Source organism: Austrofundulus limnaeus, unplaced genomic scaffold, assembly GCF_001266775.1.
Source record: "Austrofundulus limnaeus strain Quisiro unplaced genomic scaffold, Austrofundulus_limnaeus-1.0 Scaffold200, whole genome shotgun sequence".
NCBI classification, from domain to species: Eukaryota; Metazoa; Chordata; class Actinopteri; order Cyprinodontiformes; family Rivulidae; genus Austrofundulus; species Austrofundulus limnaeus.
In genome coordinates, this window is record NW_013952602.1 from 826,954 (window position 1) to 849,708 (window position 22,755).

Below are 22,755 nucleotides of genomic sequence, written 5' to 3' on the forward strand. Positions count from 1 at the left end.
GACCTATTTTATCTTGTGCCATTTATGTTTAAAGTGTCAAAATCAACTTTGTTTGCAGGTAAAATTCCAAATTTTTATCAGACTATTATTTATTTATTTAAACATTAAAAAAATGTTCTGAATTAATTTAAACATTTTTGAGAACTGRATGCCAACCAAGTGATTCAACTATTCATATCCATTGCATTGTTGATTTATAAAATGTTTTATATAAAAGGTACTTTAAATCRGAATTAAGTATTATCATGCAAAAATAAATGTTACCATGTATTCGAATTAAGAAAACTGAAATATGATCGTTCTTCATTTTTCTACCTCATTCAGGAACCGAGCCTGGACGTTTGCGTCAGTGTGTTGAACCCACTGCTGTCTGACGCTGAGCGTTCAGCCTCTGTCTTCCTGAAGGTCACTCTGGAAACAGCTTACTCCGTCCCTGAGTCGTGGACGCTGCCTTCAGGCATCGCTCCCAGTCCATTCACATATACTGCTGCCCTGGACGTCCCTCTTACTGCCGAGGTCAGTTTTTACGCTCTACTTCTTWCTTGACTGTTTTCAGTTTTACTAGTGCATTGCTTCAAGAGAAAAAAAAAATAATGGAAACACAAAAATAAACGTCTCTATATGTGCATTCTTCTGTCTGGTCTAGCAAGATCAGGTTTTGATGTTCTGTGATGGACAACTAAAGGCAGGAGGCCAGAGGGAGGTCAAAGGTCGTCAGATGAAAAGGCCTCATCGGGCCTTGTTAGTACCAGAGAACCACTGCTACCCTGAAACCTTTCAGACACAGCCTATCATCCAGGAGAACGGAGAGTTGACTTCTTTAGAGGTAATCACCAGCTTCAACGGTACACATGCAGCTGAGCAGTGTTAGCTGAAAATAAACTCATTTTGGTCACCAACATGGACAGCCAAAAAAACAAAAACAACATGATAAACTAGTGATTCCTCGAGTAAGTCCAGAAATGTGCTAATTTTGAAATTAATTATATGAAAATGACTTAAGATTCACTTCAGGAAATGACATCATGCAAAAGTTCTGAGTCAGCTGTTCCTGCAGGATCAGGCATTTCGTAACAAGGCAGAGATCAGAAAACCCCGAGTGAGCTGGGACACAGAGATGTGCTGCTTCCTGGATGCAGGAGGAGCTTCCAGGTCAGCTGCACACAACTCCCTGTGATCATCAGACCATCTGCTGTCAGAAATACAAACTAACATCTGCTGAATGAAAGTCACTCATCAGGTCTCTGGATATTAAATTAGGATTTAAATCAGGACAAAGTTGATGCTTTTTATAAATTAGGGTATTTCCAGAATATTTATGCAACCAAGGAAGATATAATGTAAATGTAATATATTAACATCAAGCAGAATTTTAGTTTGTATCTTGTGAAAAACAGTAAAAAAAAAGAAAAGTGAAAAAATGTGGAACCCATTATCCTCCATTTTTTGTTTAGATGTCATTTTCATGTTAAAAAATTGCATAGATCAGTGATCATTTGCTTTGAAAAAGAAAAGAAGTGTTACATTAAAGGTCAGCTATAAGGACTTGATAGTAAATGATTTTTTTAAAAGCGAGGAAGCTGTAATGAAGACGAGGGTTAGATTTAGTCTTTTGCACAGGACTGTTTGTAGAACTTCAGTTACTATGATTACAGGCTGCAGCAGAAAATCACTGAGAGCAGATTGTGGCCGGTGGAGATCATGAGGTCGAGACGTCCTCTGGACAAGGTTGGGAATATTTTTCAGTCTCTTCCCACGTTTGGTTTTGTTCATTGTTTAGCTTAAACTGAGCAAGCTAAACTAAAGCTCAGAACTGATGGGTAAATTGTGTGTGTGTGTGTGTGTGTGTGTGTGTGTGTGTGTGTGTGTGTGTGTGTGTGTGTGTGTGTGTGTAGCTTGGGGATGACGACCCAGAGATCCCCTGCCATGGTTTGGTGTTTGTGGACATGGGGCAGCTGCTGTATCCTGGAGTCAGCAGCATTCGAGGAGCGTACACTGTTCATCCCTTCTGCCAGGCTGAGCTGCTGAACCAGGTCACACACATACAGAGCCGCTGAGAAATTTAGCTTGTCTRGTTTTTCTCCTTTGCACGTTTACAATTTTTAAAATAAACAAGCAATGAATTGTCTCTTTTATTTAAGGGTTTTCCTTTTGGAAATTTGTCAACTCTTGTGTGTAGTAGGCTGCAGAATGTTTCCCTTTATTTTGCTGCTTTTTAGTGTATGTAACATTTGTATGGTACAATGGTGTTTTGATGACAGGCCTCTATTTAAATGTTGATCCAAGCATTGCTTTTATTCTCAAAGACCAAGAGGAGAGTCAGTGTGCTAAAGGAGCAGGCTAAGGCAGCAGCTGCCATGGCTAAAGCTCGTGCCACCTCTTCTGCTGGATCTCAGAGAAAAACGGGAAAAAACAGAGGGGCCAAGGAGTCTACAAAGGTCAGAAACATGATGATGGCTAAAAAGGTCATGTAACCCAAAATGTGCTAAATTTTACTTTTATTTAAAAGAAATAGCTTGCGTTTTGCATTGCCTCTCACCCAACTTACCAGGATTTTATGAATGAAAAATGTTTTGTTGTGATTGTTGGAGCCTAATAATCTCATTTGTCTGTCGACAAACTGTCAATCAGATCCAGCTGCCCAGAGCTGATGACAAAACTGAGAGCTGGTCTGACTCTGACACASTGGTCAACACAGAGAGAAATGTAAGGTTCTGATAAACAGAAACACAKCTCTGTTGCAGTGAGTGTTCACACAAACATGATACAACTAAACTGTGTMGTCCAACACTATTCACTGCTCTGATAATGTACCCCAGAAATAGGATTCAGTTCCTGCTGCACGCTTTACATTGGCTATACTATAAAGTTACTTTGTGTTAATGATTTTACTGTTAGTAAATACTTTTATCAGCTCATTTTTGTTATTAACAGATGTACGCGGAGGCCAGAACTTATGTTATCATTGAAATAACTTTGAATAAACCACTAGTGCCAAAACAATCTCCAGAGGAGCTGGCAAAAAGGTAAATTTTTGACTTAAWTCTTTTACACATTACTTTGTCATATTGCATAACCATAACCATTCAAAAATAAATTATAATTCAGCACTATACCTACAGAGAGAACTTACAGTTTGAAAATCCTTTTATGTGACTGAAAGTTAACTGTTGCTGTTATGAGTTTAAAACMTGTCCTTTTCTAAAGTTACGTCTTCATRACCTGCAGCCTCATAGTAAATGTTTCATATTCATTTGTCTTCTTTTCTGTTATATTTATTAGCTGTTCTTTGGTTTTGACTGACTATAGAGGAGTAAAAAATGGGATTATGGGATGTTGTGTTTTGCATCCCACAGGATACAGGCCCTGATCCCACCCAGACCTCAGCATCCAGTGGATCCAAGCAGAGCAGAAAGAGTAAAAAACAAAATTAGGCCACATATAAAAGCTGTYTATGAAGCAGGTTGGGTCGTCACATAGTCTGAGCGGGTTCTCTCCTCTGATGGGTGATCCTGTAGGCTGTACTGGACTTCCACAGGCAGATAGGCAACACTTTGGCTGTTATTTCCGAGCAGTATGACGAACTATTTGGAGCCGAGGGCCGTTCGCCAAAAAGTCTTAGCCGAGAGGAAATGTTGGCCGAGCTGATGGGTGGCCTCAATGTCTCTGGGAGGTATTTCACCTTCAAGGAACAGATAAAGGTCAGAGCAAAGAACCTTCTTCCTCAAAACCATTTCTTGTGTTTAAATCTATAAAATCAGCTCACTTTTACCAGACTGACAAGATCTTGTGTGTTTTGGGCACGTAGAAGGCTGTGGTTCGAATCGTCCGTGACAAGATGCAGCAAACCGAGCCGCTCACTGACCCCCAGGAGCGTAAACAATTTGTCAGCAAACTCTACGGCTGCCTGGTGAATGAGATGCGCATAGCTCTCCTAAAGGTAACYAACACACAGGCAAGCAAATATGACATTTGCAAGTTTCCTCCATTTTATCCTTTTTTCTGCGATAGATTTATTCGAATGACGCTGCCGAAGACGACACAGAGGAAGTCTCTTTGAAGTCATCTCAGCTCAGACATTTCGCCAGAGAGGCACAGCTTCTTGGGAATTATCAGCTGTCAGCTAAGTACTATAAGGAGGTGCACAAATACTTAAATATTAAACACACCATGACAACCTTTAAATAAAAGCTGTGAACCTTTATAATATTTTAATACAGTATATTTCTTTATGCATGTGTTGCTACGTATGTGTAATATGTAAAATGTATGTGTAATTATAATACATAATATGTGCAGTTGACTTCTAAAAATGTGCATATTTTTTACTGTGGCTGATAAAGTAACTGAAACTACATTTTAAGTTTATACTTTTGGACCTGCAGTTAGTGGTGAGGCACCCTGATGAGCCCTCACACAAGTTTGAGTGGGGAAGCCTGAACATGTTGAGCGGAGACTACATGCAAGCAGAAGTGTGTTTCCATGATGCTGTGTCCACKCTGCAAGTTCACCAATCCAGGTTAGAGATGCTTGAAAAACATWTAAAGGATCTAAACGATGTCACAAATGTACGTACAGCTGATCATTACGGAAGCGTATTGCTATCACGCAGGAAAAAAAAAAATCAATCGTTGTTTAGTTCAACAGTTAGCCTCACAATCCTGAGGCTGCAGGTTCAAGCCCCGGTTGTGTCAGGAAGGGTTAAACCARTGGCAAATCTTTTGGTGCAGGTTCATTAGCTGTGGAGACCCCTGAAGAAAAAAAAACCCATTTAGCTTAACAGAGAATTGGTTAAAACTGTTTTTAAAAGAAAAAAGTAGTGTGCACAACTCAAATACAAAAAAGAAAAAAAAGTAAACGGGTGCTTGGTTCTGAGGAATAACAAAAATGGCCTAACTTGTTTTCTGCCCATATTAAAACATGTTGTATTTTTTGGAGTGCTGGTTATCCCGTTTTTGTAAAACCAGTTTTTAGATAATTTGYAAGTCAGACATTTGTTATAGCTTTAGTTGATGAGGATTGAAAAGTTTGTTGAATGCATCCATCAGGTTCTGTGATCTGTCACTTAGGACAGCATTACTCCAGCAGGTTAGTYAAAAAGAAAGCAGACTGGTATGTGGTAAATCAGGTTAACTCAGGCACTTCACGTTATTTTTCTAAAGTTCCATTTGTTTTGTCCTGAAAACAATTTTTTATCTGAGGGTAGAAGAAAAAGCATGGCATATCTATTAGAGTTGGTTTGTTGATGCTACAAAATATAAGCGACTTGAGGGTCTGAGTGTGTTTTGAAGACAAGCATGAGGTCAATGCTAGCAAATATTATTCAAAATCCAACATAGCCTTTTTATGGACACAATACTTTGTTTGTTTTTTTCTCTTTCTCTTTGTCCAGTCTGATAATGTGTGGAGTTTTGGCCCTGATGTTTGAGCGTTACAAAGATGCTCAGACCTTTCTGGAACGAGCCACCACCATAGACCCACCCAGTGTGCCGGCCTGGGTGCTGCTGGGTGAGATGAAAAACAAAGTTTGCTCTCAATCCTGTTTCACCCAGATATTAGTCAGTCTAGTACATTTTTTTTAATTCCATTGGAATAGAGGCTGAGGAATCAGAATTGTGAATAATGTGTAAATACCAATGATATGTGGTCTTTTAACAGCATCTTGAAGMTTTCTAAGCTTTGGGCTTTAGTAATTTGACATTTCTGGATCCGTTGTTCAGGTTTGCTTCATGAGGGCAACAATGAATCCATCCTGGCTGAGAGGGCTTTTTTAGAGGCCAGCAAGTTGCTTGAGGAGGATAAATCAAGCAACCAAACTCCCACAGAAAAGGAAAAGAAAGACAGTGAGGACCTGCAGGACGAAGTGGAGACAGCTGACCCAMCACAGTGTCAACCAGCTGATCAATGTGAGGCATGGCATTAAAAAATAATAATAATCCAAGGAAGAAAAGAAAATATATGAAATATATCCTAACATGATGTCAGAACCTAATGTCATTGAGTTAATATACCCTATTGACAAAAACCACCTGGTGATAAAACTCATCTTGTCTTTACCGCCTTTCTCCTGAGACTCTTCGGTGCACGTCAGCCTCGAGTGCATAGGGCACTGAATCCAGATGCCTTGAAACTGAAGTTGTCTGACAGTGTTATTTATTTCTCTGCCAGACCCAGAGTTTGTAGACYGGGAAGCAGAAGAGCTTTCAGAACAAGACGACAGCTTCAGATCAACTCCAGCTGTACCCAACTGTACCATTTTCACACAGACAGTCCACTTCCTGCTGCAGAACAARGCCTTGGAGGTATATTCACTGACCACACACCAAGCAAAAATGAGTTAAAATAACTTCCAATGTGCACAACGGCTCTCATCTGATTGTCAGTTTAGTATGTTGGTTATGAATTGTTTTATGCTCACTAAGAAATATAGCTTTGATTTGAAGTAAAATAGTCTACAAAAAAAGAAATATTATAAATAACATTTATAAAATAAATGTCAACGTTTGAACACTCAGCTGAGTTTGAACAGAGATGAAATGACATTGTATACAGCTGTAGAAGTCACTGTGTTCTGTTGTTAGATGGCAGAACATGCTTTGTCCCAGGAGCTGCTGTGCATTAAAGGTGATCGCAGCGTTTCCTACCTCTTCAATCTGGCCCAGCTGCAGCTGCTCAAAGGAGACTACTGCAGTGCTGCTGCCAGCCTCACCCTGCTTCACAGAGATCAGGTACTTTCACATCAACTGGATGGAAAGTAACACGTGTACTTTGCAGACTCTTTTTGTTAGACGGATGTGTCAAACACTACAGTCTTCGACTGAACACACACACACTGCAGTGACAGACGATCCAATGGGATGGACTGCTGACATGTGGTGCGACTCAGTTCTGTTCATTATCAGCCTGTGCAGCGTTAGCCCCCCCCCCGTTCAGCCCTCTGCAGGAGAAAGTGGGTATAGCTAATGTCTCTACGGATCCAACAAATAGAAAAAAAAGTGTACACAGGATTACATTTAGTTGGGATGTTTCTTGTTTTTTAGAATTTAAACAACAGTCCACTTRTGAACTTTTTTAATGCCACTCCATAAGAGATCGTCTTGAGATAGGTTCAGTTTTTTTAAAAGCATATTATATATCTATTTTTTTCTCACTACCTCATCGTCACAAAGCAAAAATCCCTGAATTTGGGCATTACATTATGGCTGCTGTAACATTTCATCACCTTCCTATAAAAACTGGCCTAAATCATTGTTTACTTATCCAAAACCATCTTTTGTGTTGTGAAAAACATGAACAAATATGTCTGGCAATTATTTTAGGAAGGTGACGATATAAAGCAGATGGATATTTATATGATTTTTCACATGATTAGTTACAGTAARGATTTATTTTCACCTTATTCACGTGTATTCTCGAGTGAATATGTGAGGGGGGGCTCTTCTTTCCCCCCCCCTTTTTTTACACAAAGTACTTTTATTTAATTGGCATTACTTTGTAGATTCACTTTTTCACAGAAGAAATTTTTTTTTTCACTCAAAAAGGCCAATTTATATCGACTGTGGCTGATTTGAATGGCAATAAAAAGGTGAAACATCCACAGGMGTGAGTACTGTTTTTAGGTGCTGCCTCAGGATGTTTCTATGCATTAAGTGAAGATCGGGTCATGGCACATCTAGTCCATTTAATGGAACTGCTGTCCTTGTTCCAGTAAACAAGCATGGATAAAGAATTGATTTACTGTCTGAAGTATGTACCGGCCTGCTGCAGTAGCCCTGTTTCATCTCATTAGTGCTGGGCTTTTCCTGCTGACCCAGTACCTCACTAAACTGAAACAATAACAAACAATTTGGTGGGCAGCAAATTGGTACCACGGTGAGCAGTGAATTAAACAGCTGTGCACCTATCTGACCCACTTTTCTTTTTTTACAGTTACCTTTGAGTCAAGTCTGTAGGGCATGCTTTAAATAGTAGGCCACTTTGATAGTAGTAGACTCCTATAATAATAATAATAATAATAATAATAATAATAATAATAATAATAATAATAATAATAATAATAATAATAATAATAATAATAATAATACATATTAAGCCATTTTGATTTATCTCTATCTCTTTGATTATGATCATTTTGTTTCTAATATTTGCATGACAACACAGCTGCATTCCCCTGATTGAACAAACTCTACTTTAGACCTCTAACCTGAAAATAATTGTCTACAATATAAACAGGACCCAGATGTCTGGGCGGTGAGTGGTCATTGTCACTACCTGCAAGGTGCATTTACTGAAGCCCGCAAGAGCTACGAGTGGAGCCTCGTCTTTCCACAGCCGCCATCAGAACCTCACATCGTTCTTCTCCGCCTGGGATCCATCTATCTCATGGAGAGCAAGGTTAGATAAGAGCATCACTGCTGCTTGAACAGATTATGTATTTCTTTCTGTACTTGCTGATAAGGGATCATTTTTATTTTTTATTTTTTGGCTTTTTCTTGTTTTCTTATTTCCAGACAACTTTCATATTTCTAATTTAAACCTATTCAAAAGACAATAAAGATAAAACAACAGCACACCTCTGCAGTCATTCTTTGGGTTTTAACTTTCAGTTTGAGCGAGCCAGAGACGTCTACCTGCAGGCGTGTGAGCAGGCTCCATCATGTCTGACCTGGCTGGGCCTGGGAGCCGCCTTTTATCGGGTAAAACCCCGCTTGTAGAACCATTTCCTCTTGMTCCAATGTCGTTTTGTGAATAAATGCAAAGTTGTTTTAGAGCTACAGTGGACATGCTACCAAACACAAGGTAACATGAAACATTTTTAGTTTTTAGAAGGAACTAAAGCGCAGTTGTGTTTTTGTTTGTGCAGTTGGAGGAGCTGTGTGAAGCTGAGACAGCTTTGACTCTGGCCAGCAATTTGAACATGGAGAACGCAGACGTGTGGGCTTACCTGACTCTAATCTGCCTCAGGGTGAGTGATTGTTGTTCTCCAAAGCACACAAACTCACTCACTCACAATCTATCACAGTCCAGGTTTTGCCCTCATGAAGGTTTTTATTTAACACTGATTATTATTCAGTAGGTTAGAATTGACCTTTTAAACCCATTTACAAGAATACAGCCTTTATAGAGCAAAGCTGTTGTACCTGTGGTAAACACAAGGCTCCAAGAAATAGAAATGACCAGAATTACCTGWTAAATACAGTATGGTAACGTTGAGATGGTGTTAAGTCTTGTAAAACATTTTGGTTAGGGTGAAGGAAGAGCTTTGATCTATGCTAAAATAAAGAATCTAATTTATATGCAATAAACATCTTATAGTCTCACCTATAATGCAGTTCTTCATTTATGAATTAATCTGATCTCTTTGGTTTAAAATTAAACTCAAGTTCAGTTTAATCCAAAGTTACCAAAGAAACATGTGGTCAATAGCTAATCTCTTTACYGATACATCCTCCAATGTAAGTGTCAGTTTTACACTCATTAATGTTTTAATGACTATTTCATGAATTCTTTTCTTTTCAGTCTGGACGACATGAAAAGGCTGAGCTGTGCTATAAATATGCATTAAGGGTGAGTTTCTGGCAACACTTTATAACTACACCTTATTTAGTCTTAATCATCAATAACTGGTTAGTTAATTAATAAGCTATAAATTGACACGTTTATTAATTCTTTACCCATAAAGACTAATTACTCCCAAAACCAATAAATAGTAATTAATAAACACACCTAAACCTCATGCTCCTTATTTAAGAAATACATCCATGTCTCCATAACTTTTGCACAATATTGTGTTCTTTATTTTACATAAAAAACAACACAAGGACTCTGTTTTTTGTTTGTTTACAGCTCAACGTAACGGAACCATCGTTACTCAGAGAGATCGCTGAGCTGAAGGAACAGCTGCGCTTCTCTCATCTTCAGTTATGCTTCAAAACAAATGCAGAGGCATGTGTTTGACCCCCCCACCCCCACCCCTCTCCCCGACAAAACACATGTCCAGGTACAAACACAGTATCTAAGTGCCTCCTATTTCAAGACACATCATATCATATTTAATTTAAGTGAAAATTCATAAACTGATATGCAGCAAGTTGTGATACAGGAATTATTAAGGGAAGTCGTGAGTGAAACACTCATTGTTGCAAATAAAAASAAAGCAATGTAAAAAGTGTCAAATGCATAAAAAAACAACTGAAATATTTACAAAATGTACTGCAACAACAGAAACCYTGGCAGGTTAAAAACGTATTATTGTGCATGAAGCATCTGTAATTCTCTATAAGCACTCAAAAGAACATTGTAATGCTTTTAACATTTTACAAAGCAATTCTATTCTTTCAGTACAGTTTCTCATTAGATCTATAGACATGAAATGATGTGTTTTTGGTGAGAAGAAATTTAGACCTACGTGTCAAAAATGGATTTTGGTCCGACAATAGCATAGTGTGGTAATTATATAGCAGTATGTTAATATAGAGGAGAAAGAGCTTTCTCTGTTTGTGGCCCAAGGATCTGGAACATTTGACAGCCTCCTCGTTGTCCATTCTTAAGACCCATCTGAAAAGTTACTTTTACTCATTGGCTTTTAACCCAACTGAGACTTGATTTTACTTAATTTCAGTGATTTTATCTTTTATCTCATTTATTTTTATTTTACTGATGTTCAGCCCTTTGTTTCAGCTGTGGCTGGTGTTAAAGTGCTTTATAAATAAAGTTGATGATGATGATGATGATGATGATGATGATGATGATGATGATGATGACATTTATGATTGAAAACACTCACAGAAAAGTTTTATTTTATGTTTCTCAGTGAGTCTGTAATGCATTAAGTGTGACCAACATATTATTTTCTGATTTTCAATGTCACTATTACTATTTCAAAATAAAAAAAAGAAGTAACCCAAGCTTTATGGGACATGAAACATTTTCCATTGTTTTGGCACAGTCCTTTAAGAGAAAAAAAATGGGTTGTACTTCTTTGGATGTCAAGATCAAACCCTTACATGCTGCAAGAAGTACTTTTTTTTCCTTTTGAAAATTAGTTTTTCCAAACAAAAATAACATCACAATCACAAAATGTTATCAAACATTTCCTGTTTGCCTTAAAAATGGTGAACTGACATGGCTGGGGTACATTTATGGGTTCTTTTTTTTTACAGGGCTGTTTTAATTTATTTATTTTCTGGCTTTGTGGTCTTTTTTTTTTTACTCTGCTGCAGTGAGATCACTGTCTGGCCTGAGCAACAATTTCTCGCAGCCACGGTGAATCCTCATAGAGACGAGGGTCACCCAGGTACTCTGAGGTCCTCTTGTAGAAGTAGTAGTACAAAACAGAAGCTATAAAAAAGAACAAGGAGATAAATTACATTATTATTATTTTATTATTTGCACCATATCTTATGTAATGACTGGAATGATGAGGGTTTTCATCAGACTTTGTAAAAGATCCAAACKATAAAACTGGAGATCCTCAAAAGTTACAACTAAATCAAATCATGAAACGACAAAGCAGGAAATATCATATAGGACAAAAGAAAAACCAAAAAACAATTTTTCTATATCTACATCTATGACTCCCACACTGACGTCTAGACGGGTTTCAAGTAGAAAAGAAAACAAAGAGAGAAATTGGAAACGGCATCTCAGAAAGGATTACCTGCTAAAAAAACAACACCCAAAGATAAATCCCTTCATCCTCTAATGAGCTTATATCAGTATGAAATCATAACCACATGGGAATGTGTTTATTCCACAGTCTGGAGCACAATAAAGAGGTCTAAGTCAGTCACAACAACYCAACTGGAAAGCCAGAGTTTTTGCCACTGTGACCCTGTCAATGCAGAGAGATGTAAAGTGAAAATTTAAACGTAGGCAGACTGATTGTYTTGTTTATTCAAATGAGAATAATTGTACTGTGAAGAAACTCTGTTTCTTGTAAAATTGTCCTAATTGGAGGGGAAATCTCCAGTCTGCTGCATCTTTTTTTTTTTTTTACAGGTGAGAGAAATAAAGTTTCTTTCAGGGATTTTTTTTCTTCATTTTTTTAAAGCTAGTAGGCTACTTTAGACCTTGTTTTAAACATTAATCAAACTCTGATGTGAAGGGTTCACACTTTGCAGTAAATTCCATACCTAAAATATATGCTCAGATTTCASTTATCTGCTCTGCCTGCAGCTACATGCAGCCCTGTCTCAGGGAGCTGTCCTCTGAGTGATGTTTCTGTAAAAATGGCCATATCTTCAAAAAACTGAACTTTGACATTAACATGGCTCAGAATGTTTGTAGTTGTCTCTTGATGAGATTAATAATGTAAAAGATTTAATGTTGTTTTCCTTTTGGCTGCTCCCTTCTGCAGGGATTTGACCCAGCGAGCAAACTCACATGAAGAATTAACAACTGTTTCATGCTGAAACACGGTGGGCTCCATCCTGTAGCCTCAGGATTATGCGACCGCAGCACTGACCACCAAGCTACACCGCAGCTTCATGTAAAAGATGCCGTCTATTACAATGATCAGTAATATCACAGAGCTCTGTGTCAGTGCCAAGACAGAAGATTTTGTTGTGTAAAACTCCACCGCAGGGAAACAGTGCGCTGGCACAGAACATCAGAGCTGTGCTTGGTTAGGTGAATAAAATGTGACCTAACGCTGCTCAGACTGTTACTCCTTGATTAAGACAGTTCCTTGCAGGTTACCATGACTAAAGCAGCTCCAATTAGCTTCTAAAAACAATCAGAACAAACCCAACAAAAGACACTTTTTCAGAAGCATTCCAACAAACAGTTTAAAACTAAAAAAAAATGCTGCATCTTTGAAACCCTCCTAAGAATGACCAAGATTACTGACATCCAGAAAACTCTGCTGCTTGTTGAGATCGAGTCAGTCCAGCAGGAGGTCCTACACTTTGTCTCAGGATGGATTGAGTTCAAACAAACATGTGATTAATAAGGAGTCCAGACCACCTCCAAAGCTGGTCTGAGGGAAAATGTTTTCAATGTGCACTGAGGTTCACAGCTGTATTTAGCACTATTCAAATAACAGGTAGAACAGGTGATAAATCTTTGAACTAAAGATTTATCACACATAAACTGTACATGTACTTAATTAGGTACAGTTGTTTTGGGAGGACATTCAAAACTCCTGTGAACTGGGAATAAATGGATGTACTGGGACTTCTGTTTTCTTCCACCAAAGTGGAAACAAATTCATCTAGCTGTCAAAAGGATGAATAATAAAAATGTCATCTCACCAGATCTTTGGAACATGAACAGAACCTGAAGGCCGTCTGTCCAAACAAATCCGTTGGTGTTTAGCCAGCGCAGATTCTGACAAGAATGTGGAGGGAAAAAAAACAAACACATTTAAACAGATTGATAAGAATGAGAGCAAGGTGTAAAACATAGACTTTAATACCATTCTTTTAGAAGTTCAGAAACACAAGTTATTATACAAATATCCTAAGTAAACAAAAAAAAAATACCACAAGCCAGGAGTGGAGTATGATACTGAAGGTGAGGTAGAGAGCAGAGAGCATCAGCAGGGCTCTAAARTGCTCCAGCAGGATGGCCACCAGGCCAACCTGAAACACGTAGGTGTTGAACAGCATCAGCAGAATGATGATCAGGTTAAACAAAATGCAAATGTCCTGGATGCTGTTGAAGAAAAAAAAAAACCGTAAGCAGCAAGAATACACATTTTAAACCGAAAGTTAACACAGTTCCTCTCTTTATGTTTAATTCATGTCTGCTCGTGTGCTATTTTTAACTTAGTGTTTTACCTTCGAGCTAAAAGGAGACTTTAGGCTGCTGAAACAGTGAGAATAGTTGGACTCACATGAAAAGTACCAACTGCGCAGCTGGTTCAGTCCTCAGCAGCTCGCCAAAGGAGTTGACGAAAAGGTCAAAGGTCAGCAGGCCGAGCTGGATCAATATCACCAGGGAGTAGTTGCTGGTTTGGAGCTTCTCCGGCCCAAGGGCCGGATGCCCCGGTGCATTGTGGTTCCAGTGTGAATCCAAGGCTACGCTACGCTCTCAAACACACCACAGAGAAACATTAACCTGTATGCAACAGGTTGGACAGCTTGGAGGCTTTAGTGGAGGGATTCAAACACCCCCAAGTTTCTAAATGCAGGCAACGTGTGTTAAACACATGTTCGAATATAAGCAAGTTTATTTTGTAGAAACTAAAGTCTTCTCAAACTGTGAATCAGAGCCTGGTATGGGAGTTTGCTGCCAGGAAACAGGAGGTGTCAACATGTTACTGTTGATTTTTCTAGTTCCTATATAAAGAGATGGAAGCAGTCTGTGGAGGTTCATAGCAAAACTGGTGACACATTGGTTCTCTGGCAGAGGCAGTAGAGATCCTGTGTAAGAACAAAACAAATGTATTAGTGTTCTGCAATGTTTCGCTCTGAAGAGTTCATCCTGATGAGCAACTCTTATTCTATTTAAGATTTATATAGATTTGAATTCAACAAAATATGCTTTTGACTTGGTTTGCTATACTGTCGATTTGGCACAAGACCTATACATCCACACATGTTCTATAGAAGAGAATTAAGAGAGCATGTGCAATCCTAATCCCAAAAGAGCTGAGACATTGTGTAAAACAAATGTAAAACAAAATAAAATAACATACAAATCCAAAACTTTAAACTACAAAAATGTATTTTAAAAACGTGTTTTTTAGGGGAAAAAAGAATTTGAATATGATGGCAGCAATACATCAAAAAACATTGGGACAGTCTTTTACAAAAGAAAAAAGTAAGTGGTAAGAAAAAGAAACATCTACAGGAGCATTTTGAAACTAATTATCATAGAGTAATTAGTAACAGGTCAATAAGAGGACTAGGTATTATACAATATTTCAGAGAGTCTGAATCTCAAAGGTAAAGATAGGCAGAAGTTCAATTTAAAAAAAATAAACTGTGCCTAAAAACAGTGAAATAATTTTAGAATATTGAGCCTAAACTGAAAATTAGGAAGGCTTTTAATATCCTCTTATTAACAGGACATAATTTCATCAAAAAGGTTTCAAGAATCCAGAGAAATCACTGTGTGCAAAGGACAGGCTGAGAGTCAACATTGTATTCCTGTAATGTTCAGATCTTCAGACAGCACGGCAATAAAATCAAGTTTGATTTGATAACTTACTTCACCACATGTATTAATTTCTTGTTTAAACTGGATTGAGGAAAAGTGGAAAACGGTTCCTTAGTCAGATAAATAAAAATTTGAAATTCTTTTTGGAAACCACAAACACTATGGTCTTCATGCTAAAGGAAAGGACCATCCAGTCTGTTATCAGCGAGCAGTTTAAAGGTCTACTTCTCTGATGGTATGGTAGTGCATGAATGACCAACTTACACATCTGGAAAGGCACCATCAGTGGAGAAAACTACATACAGTGTGTTACTGCCATAAAAGTTCAAAATATACAATTTTTTCATAAATATATATTTTTACATTTTTTATGTTTATTGTTTGTAAATGAAACATGCATGAGGTTTAAAAATTATTGCATTCTGTTATTTACATTTTACACAATGCCCTAACCTTGTTCAGTTTGGGGTTGTACAATTGTGTTTGTGTTATGATAAGAAATGAGATTGCACTTTAGTGAAACTTCAGCTGGGGGATTCTAATGCAGCAGCAGCAATGCACACAAACACCATAAACATCAACTGAGACAAAAAGAAAATCAATAAGAAAACAACATAATATAAAAGGAAGTAAGTCTGTACACACTGTACACTAATGTTAGGTACAGTATTTATACTGTATTATATGTTATCACAAGTACTACACATAAACCTTGGTTGCCTTGTTGCAGATGGGCTGAAAGACCTGCAGAAGTTTTCAGTGGAACATGATGGATGCAGCAGTCTGTCAGTGCTTCTCACATCGTACAGAGGGTGAGACAGGTTGTCCGCAGCATCCTCTTACCCTCAGTGGGTCCAGAGAGCWGCTCAGGACAAAGTCAGCTCTCCTGACACGTTTGCTCAGATAGTTCTGTCCCTCTCTGAACCCCCACAGACCCAACAGACAGGGGGCTCCTGCTCACTTCAAACAACCAGTCTTCTCAGCAAGTAGATGTGATGTTGGCCCTTGTGTGTGTGTTTAGATGTAACACAAATATCAAGAAACTTCTCATTTCAAATTTTTACCATGTTCTGATGATAGAAAATACTACTTTGAGGTATTCCATTAAACTACCTCCATTATTCAAAATAGATTGTGTTTTAAGCTGAGTAAAGAGTGCGTACGGTTTTACACGCTAATGTTTCCACTTATTAGTGAATTTGCAATGGTTATTTATATTTGCTTCGCTTGTTTGGTTCACCCTACAAACAGGATGGCTCACACTGACACCTGCTGGATCCTCCCACAACCTCCGTATTTAAAGCTCAGCACAACAGTGACAGGTGTGCGACAGATTAGGGCTACCTAAACACTGGGCCATCGACCGGGAGAATACTAAATCTGTCCTAGTCAGACCTGAGGTAAGTGGGCCTGCTTGCTTCTTGGCGTAAAGGTAAAAAGCACAATGCATGAAACAAACTGAAACAACTGGTAAAGCTGAAGCAACTTGTTTAAGGATTTCCAACTCTGTCATCAAACATCAGAACAGGACAAGTGTCTACTTGTTTTAAAATAGCTTTCAGTCAAAAATGTACTTTTTGGTCTGATAAATACATCTTATTAGTGTTACATTAAAAGCCATTGTTGTTAATTATATACTCTCAGCTTGGTTGTACAGCACTCTTCTTAGAAACTCTCAAACTGAAGCTTTACACCCAAAACAACAAGAAACTTTTTACAATTTACTATTCCATTAAAACAGCTACTTTCACAAAATTACTGAGAAAAAACAAACCTGAGGATGTGGCTTTATTTCAGCAGCTGATGCTTCGTGTGTGTGTCTTGAGGCGTGAGGCCAACATGGTGAGCAGCAGACTGACAGCTTGTGTCCTTCTACCAGCTCTTATCCCTTCGCCTCTCTAATAAACACGCAGGAGATTTGTGTCATGGTGTGCTGTAAACAATGTTTGTTTGCACAGACTGTAGCAGCAGCATATGATAAATTAATGTTTGGAAGAGTTGGGTAGTTTGGGTAGTTTTACATATTTTGCAAACTGAAAGAAGTTTGGAATCAGTAAAATGTTGGATTTTGGTTTCATAGCTTTGCCCATTTTTCTTATTTTGTATTCTTCTGAAGGTCTTTTTTTAAGTTAATTGAGACCATATTTAATTGACTAACCCTWACTACCCCTGTACACCTGAGTGAGCTTTTACCTTTGACAATTTAGAAGCATTYCCTTTCAAGATTACGGTAATTCTGGGAAGGAAAAAAACAGCTAGGGAAACTGTTGCCATCTAGTGCTAAATGTGTATTATTACATACACAGAAAACTGCTGAACCATGCAGCCTTATGTCCTGCCTTATGTTAGTGTTATCATGTTTTATATTAATTTTGCAAACATTTTTGTACTTAAGCACTTAGTAAAAGTATAAACCCAGCTACAGTGCCGTCATGGAAAACTGAGGATCATTATGAAACCAGGTGGATTAAATCTAATGCTGTTTGGTTATGGTAAATATTAAATGAGTAACTGTATTTTTTAAACATTTCATGATTTGCTGTAATATATTTTGCCTTGTAAGTTACCAGGTCAGACCTGGAGTTGTTAAATTTTAAGGAGTTACAAAAAAAATATAAATAAAGATTTCAGTAAAAAATATCTTCACCGTACTGCTTCAGAAAACCAACAGTTAAGAATGATTATTCATATCCACCATATTTTGCTTTTGTGTTTTAGGTACTGAGCATCATTGATCTTCTAATGGTTTTAAAGCAGTTTGAAACATTTTATTGCAATAGTTATTTAATAAATTAGTTTAATGCTGATTCAGGGCCAGCCCAAGCCAATTTGGAGTCCAAGATTTCAGGTGGTGACCCTTGCACAATTTTCTATATCCCACTGCCATTTTATATACATTATGATAGCAAATTAAATGGTTTTGTCTTTAGTATTATTTTTTTATCTTTAATAATTAGCTTGTCCATTTAAAATAGTTAACAATATAATTCATTTGAAACAGAATACCAGAAGTCTACGTATACCTGCCGACAGCAATGAGGAACACCTGTTCCTGTTAACCGGCAGCAGCTGTGGTGTGAAGCAGTTCTAGGGGGACCCAGTACACTCCCCTGGAAAATTTTGTAAAATATCTACTCAAAATTGCTAATTTTTAAGCCATTTGAAGTTTTTTTTACTAAATATTTGTAATTAATAAAACAATATTAAAGCAATATTTTATAAAGGTAGAACACTGAAAACCATATACTTTAATCTGAACTTTATGTGGCCAAAACCGTTTTTATCCTTATTTTGTTTTCTATTTACACTCAGAGCACCAGTAGTTAATCTTGACTGATACTTTTATGTCAAAACATCATATGCACCACATAAACAGGCTGAGAAACCCACAGAACAAGTTACCTTCATAAACTTTTCTACAAACTAAATCGAAAGTTATAAAATGTTTTTTTTTTGTCTCCCATTTGTGGTGCCCCTTAGATAACGGCACCCTTAGCATTGCCCTATTCTGCCTATACTACAGGCAAGCCCTGAGTGAATTTGAAGAGAAACACCCTAGTTTGCAGTCATTAATGTTTCCTTTGGTAATAACATGTTACTTTTTATTTATTTGAAATCCTAAAGAGCCTTCAGTCTGCAATTAAAGGTTAACAAGGCTATTTTGTTAATCTACAATAGAAATATGCAAAGAAAATGTCAGGAATGAAGTCATCTGGATATTTTCTAACATTCATTCATCACCCTGGTTCTTTTTCCCAGCTGCTTGCAGCTTTGTGTTGAGTCCTTGACCTGCAAAAAAAAAAGCTGATTAACTTCAAAAATAAATAAAAAAGTTCATTTTTATTCAGACCAGAAGGGACAATGTGATAACCCTGAAAGTTTAAAAACAGCTTACATTAAATTGTTTTTGAATGGAACTGTTGCATATCTGTTTTGTTTCATATTGTTATACTTTTCTTTCTTGTTCATTAGATTTTAAAAGCCTTTTTTTGTAATTCCTGACTTCTTGTTTCAATCTTGTAATCTTTTTGTTTTTATGGATTCATTTATGAACTGTTCAGGTTTTCTTTTCCCCATGTCATCCTTTTTTTCTTCCTGTTGGTATTTGTATATCCTGATGCATCTCAGTAATCCAGGTAGAAGATCGGCACAAACAGAGCAATGTTGTATATGCTGTTAATTGCCAGGAGGACTGCGACCAGTTATACATCGGGGAAACAAAGCAACCACTGTTCAAAAGAAGAAGCATTTCATCAGAGAAGAACCCGTCCAGAAGACCTATATAATTTTTTTCTTTTTTTTTTTCCTTTTAATATACTTTAAATCCTAATTTGAATTGGTTATGTAGCTATTTATTCTTCTGACATCTAACCAGTATAAAATAGACTTGTTCACCTTCCCCTAAACATCATGAAACGACTTTTGTAATGACTTAAAAGAAGTAATCTTTTTAAATTGAACTCCTGAAATGTCTGAGAGTATCACTGCAGCAGAAATCAAAAGCATCGCCTGCGGACATGAAAACCGAGGAGGACGATGAGGTGGTGCGGGCCGGGGTGGAGCCAGACTTCAGCTCCAGCCTCTGGTTTTTTTTTTTTTTTTTTTTTTTTTTTTTTTTTTTTTTTTTTTTTTTTTTTTTTTTTTTTTTTTTTTTTTTTTTTTTTTTTTTTTTTTTTTTTTTTTTTTTTTTTTTTTTTTTTTTTTTTTTTTAGCAGCTCAACCATTTTCATTTTGTTTACCCCTGTAGTCGCTGCTTGGACCAGCATTTCCGCAGCAGAAAGCGGAACGAGAACAGGAGATATTTGATAACATTTCAGCCTTCGACAGAAATCAGAAGAAGCGGAAGGTATGTGGAAACCGGAAGTGTTCAGATTTAGCTCACGCGGGTCACAGCACGGACGGGAGGCTGTTWACGGACATGTCGACAACATTTACAGCTAAAAACGTCATGGCTAAAGATTCAATACCGAGATATGATTTTGTAGCGGGGGGYAAAAGTAGTTTGTGGTCATTAAAACGCGTTTTTTTTAATTTATTTATTTATTATTTTACAACGAGCAGCTCAGTCCTGCGTTAGCTTACTCCGACTGCACCACACAATCCTCATAAAAGTTATAATCTGAGAGGAAACTGGATTAAATTAACGTATTAAGTGTTTAATCACATTTAAACACTACTAAGATATGTTACAGTGATTTACCAGATTTATCTTCTGGTTTGACAGATTTTTTTTCTTTTTCCCTCAGAAGGAAATGTTTCTTATAATAAACAGAGCAATTTTCACCATTTTAATTTTCACTTTTTATTTGCAAACAATTTGCATTCAATATACATTTATTGGCTTTGCGTTCTAAATTATGACATTTCTCAGATCAATATAGTTTGTTTACCTAAAAATGCAAATACTGAAACACTAAGTGTTTGTGTGTTTAATGTTTTTACATTGAATTATTGAATTTGATTCAGTGATTCTCAGATGAGTAGTATAAAAATACACCTGCTGATTACTCTGGGTTTAATATAGCTGTCAATAAGTTTTCATTAAGATATGAACATGTTTATACATTAAAAATTCTATGATTAACTGGAGTCTGTGTTCCAAAATAGCCCAATAAATTGCATTTATTGTCATATAATAATACAGTAAACAACATTAAACATTAATTATTTAATGAAAAGCAGAATATCTGTATAACCCAGAGATTTTTATTTATTTTTATTTGAGTTGTTTTGAATTTTATTTTGATCTTTAACTGCTTAGGACCTGAGTAACCAAGCAGTTTCTGGTATTTATTCTTAAATAAAACACAAATAAAATGTTTATGTGTGGAAGCCCTAAGCGACAGTTTAAACTGCTGTAAATGATCAGCATTTAGGATGTGGGCTCGCAGCAGCCCGACCCTTCTGGTATTCAGTAAATCTTTTATATATATGAAAAACACATTTTATAATTTGTAAAGAACAGTTTAGATAATACATTTATTAGTCTTCTTTAATATTTGAATGATACGCAATACTTTGTGTTTGTCCTCATATTAGCATCCTGCTCTGGACAGCTACTGTTAAACTCTGTTTAATAAATATACTTTGTTTTCATCAGGGATTATGAGACTGTCTCTCCATTATTTATAATTAAGAAGGTGTTTATTTCAGTTTGGTAGAGGCCAAAGCAATTTAATAAGACTTTTTGACTGAAACGTCATCCCAACAACTTAAAGAGAAGAAGAAACCTAGTAAATACTGATATTTGTAAAGCCAAAGATGAATTATTTTAGTTTGGCTGGTCTTGTGCAAGAGCGCATAAGATTAGTTTTGTGTGTGTGTGTGTGTGTGTGTGTGTGTGTGTGTATTATAATAGCTTTGAGTTTGTTCCAAGTGTTTAAAGTATTGTGGTGTTATCCCGAAAGAGAGACAACACTCCCATTAACAAACAAAACACAATTTTCAGTAAGTGTGTCAGACAGTACATTCAGACTTGATTTAAAATGTAAACATCTTCATGATGTGTCTTTAAGTAACCTATATAAGAAAGAAATATAAGAAGACAATAAAAATCAATTGTTCTGTAAAGATGAACCCTACATACACAGAAGCATTTTCAGTTTTCGTTGAAAAGGAAGCCTGTCCCCTTTCAAACTAATAAATTAATTTCTTCATTCAGCAGTCTCCCACCGCCTCCTGGAAAGTAAACAAAAGTGACGGCAATTCTGTTTAGTTTGAATTTAATTAGCAGGACTACAATAACAGATGGCCAGCAGACAGAAGCCAGACGTAGTAAGCGTGGGGGTGGGGAAGGAGGAAGGAGAGTCAGGAGGAGAGAATGAATAAGAGACGGTGCAAGTTTGGGCTTGACTGCTTAAGTTCCCCAGGAAAATTGTGGGGTTAAAAAAAAAACAAAGGATGCGTTGAACAGAATTCACGTAAAGACTACAATGTCAATATATCACTTATGTTGTAAACATTAAATGTTAGTGTTGGGTAATGTGGTGGTGGTACTAAAATTTTAAACTAAATTTAAACTACTGTAAACTGAATTTGTCATCTTTCTATTCTAAAAGGAAAAGGTGAGGTTTTGCTTTTGGAAGTGTTGAGTGTTGGTTGCAGATACRTGAAAACTAGGTGTTAAATTCCCGACTTTGGCTGAGTCAAAGCTCTTACTGAGCTGTTAGTCATGGGTTCACTCTGTGTACAAATGTAATAACCCAGCTCACTGACTCTGCCCACTCCGCTGATCTAACACTGCTTCATGCTCCACCTCAGCTCGGTTACGACCTAACACACAAATAAAGACGGATCAAGCAYCCCCAGTAACTTACGTTGTCCAAACTTGAAASCAAAATGTCCACTTTAGGAGCTGCCATGTTGCATTTTTGGAGCCAGAGTCTTCCCACTAGGGTCTTGAGGCTTTACTACTCATGAAAGTCCTGCCTACACACCCTCCCAACTTGCTAACAGGCTGGCATATTGTCAGTCATTGTGTAACGTAAGTCTAAAATAACTAATTAAACCCAAACGTTTGGGAAAAATGCATATTTAAACATACAAGCAGCAAGAGAAGAACTGCTCGTCTGCAACTAATGACAAATATTCAACTAATTTGTTGATCATGTTTTGATTAGTCAATTAGTCCGTGATTATTTCTGTCACATC

At 37.1% G+C, this 22,755-nt stretch overlaps 3 protein-coding genes and 1 long non-coding RNA gene across 5 annotated transcripts in view; 2 read left to right on the top strand and 2 right to left on the bottom strand.

Moving 5' to 3' along the window:
- The window catches only part of cfap70 (cilia and flagella associated protein 70), a gene marked incomplete at its 5' end in the record, with an annotated part of 14,587 nt that extends 1,932 nt beyond the window's left edge, over positions 1-12,655 (top strand). Inside the window, 23 exon segments of the mRNA XM_014018740.1 lie at positions 325-516; positions 647-826; positions 1,058-1,152; positions 1,656-1,728; positions 1,896-2,033; positions 2,307-2,438; positions 2,632-2,706; positions 2,935-3,026; positions 3,357-3,417; positions 3,519-3,701; positions 3,809-3,940; positions 4,012-4,140; positions 4,386-4,519; positions 5,393-5,508; positions 5,721-5,906; positions 6,169-6,302; positions 6,582-6,728; positions 8,233-8,394; positions 8,607-8,696; positions 8,864-8,965; positions 9,520-9,567; positions 9,847-9,945; positions 12,359-12,655. Coding sequence (XP_013874194.1) covers positions 325-516; positions 647-826; positions 1,058-1,152; positions 1,656-1,728; positions 1,896-2,033; positions 2,307-2,438; positions 2,632-2,706; positions 2,935-3,026; positions 3,357-3,417; positions 3,519-3,701; positions 3,809-3,940; positions 4,012-4,140; positions 4,386-4,519; positions 5,393-5,508; positions 5,721-5,906; positions 6,169-6,302; positions 6,582-6,728; positions 8,233-8,394; positions 8,607-8,696; positions 8,864-8,965; positions 9,520-9,567; positions 9,847-9,945; positions 12,359-12,388 — 2,730 coding nt within the window.
- On the bottom strand, positions 9,962-13,915 carry LOC106524777 (transmembrane protein 138). Its single transcript, XM_014018744.1, has 3 exons — positions 13,485-13,915; positions 13,254-13,329; positions 9,962-11,340 (listed from the first exon to the last, which is right to left on the bottom strand). The coding sequence occupies exons 1-3, from the start codon at positions 13,608-13,610 to the stop codon at positions 11,228-11,230; spliced, it is 315 nt and encodes a 104-aa protein (XP_013874198.1). The 5' UTR covers positions 13,611-13,915; the 3' UTR covers positions 9,962-11,227.
- Positions 13,916-13,939: 24 nt separating this feature from the next.
- On the bottom strand, positions 13,940-22,527 carry LOC106524778 (uncharacterized). The gene is made up of 4 exons (XR_001311033.1): positions 22,422-22,527; positions 18,834-18,894; positions 16,880-17,003; positions 13,940-14,366 (listed from the first exon to the last, which is right to left on the bottom strand). It is a non-coding gene; the product is annotated as an uncharacterized LOC106524778 (long non-coding RNA).
- cd151l (CD151 antigen, like) overlaps positions 16,429-22,755 on the top strand; it is a 35,897-nt gene continuing 29,570 nt past the window's right edge. The window contains exons 1-2 of one of the 2 annotated variants that reach the window (XM_014018742.1): positions 16,429-16,505; positions 19,853-19,951. The gene's annotated coding sequence lies outside the window, so the exon portion shown is untranslated. Of the gene's footprint in view, positions 16,506-19,788; positions 19,952-22,755 lie in introns of those variants that run through there. The other variant, XM_014018741.1, reaches the window with a different exon arrangement.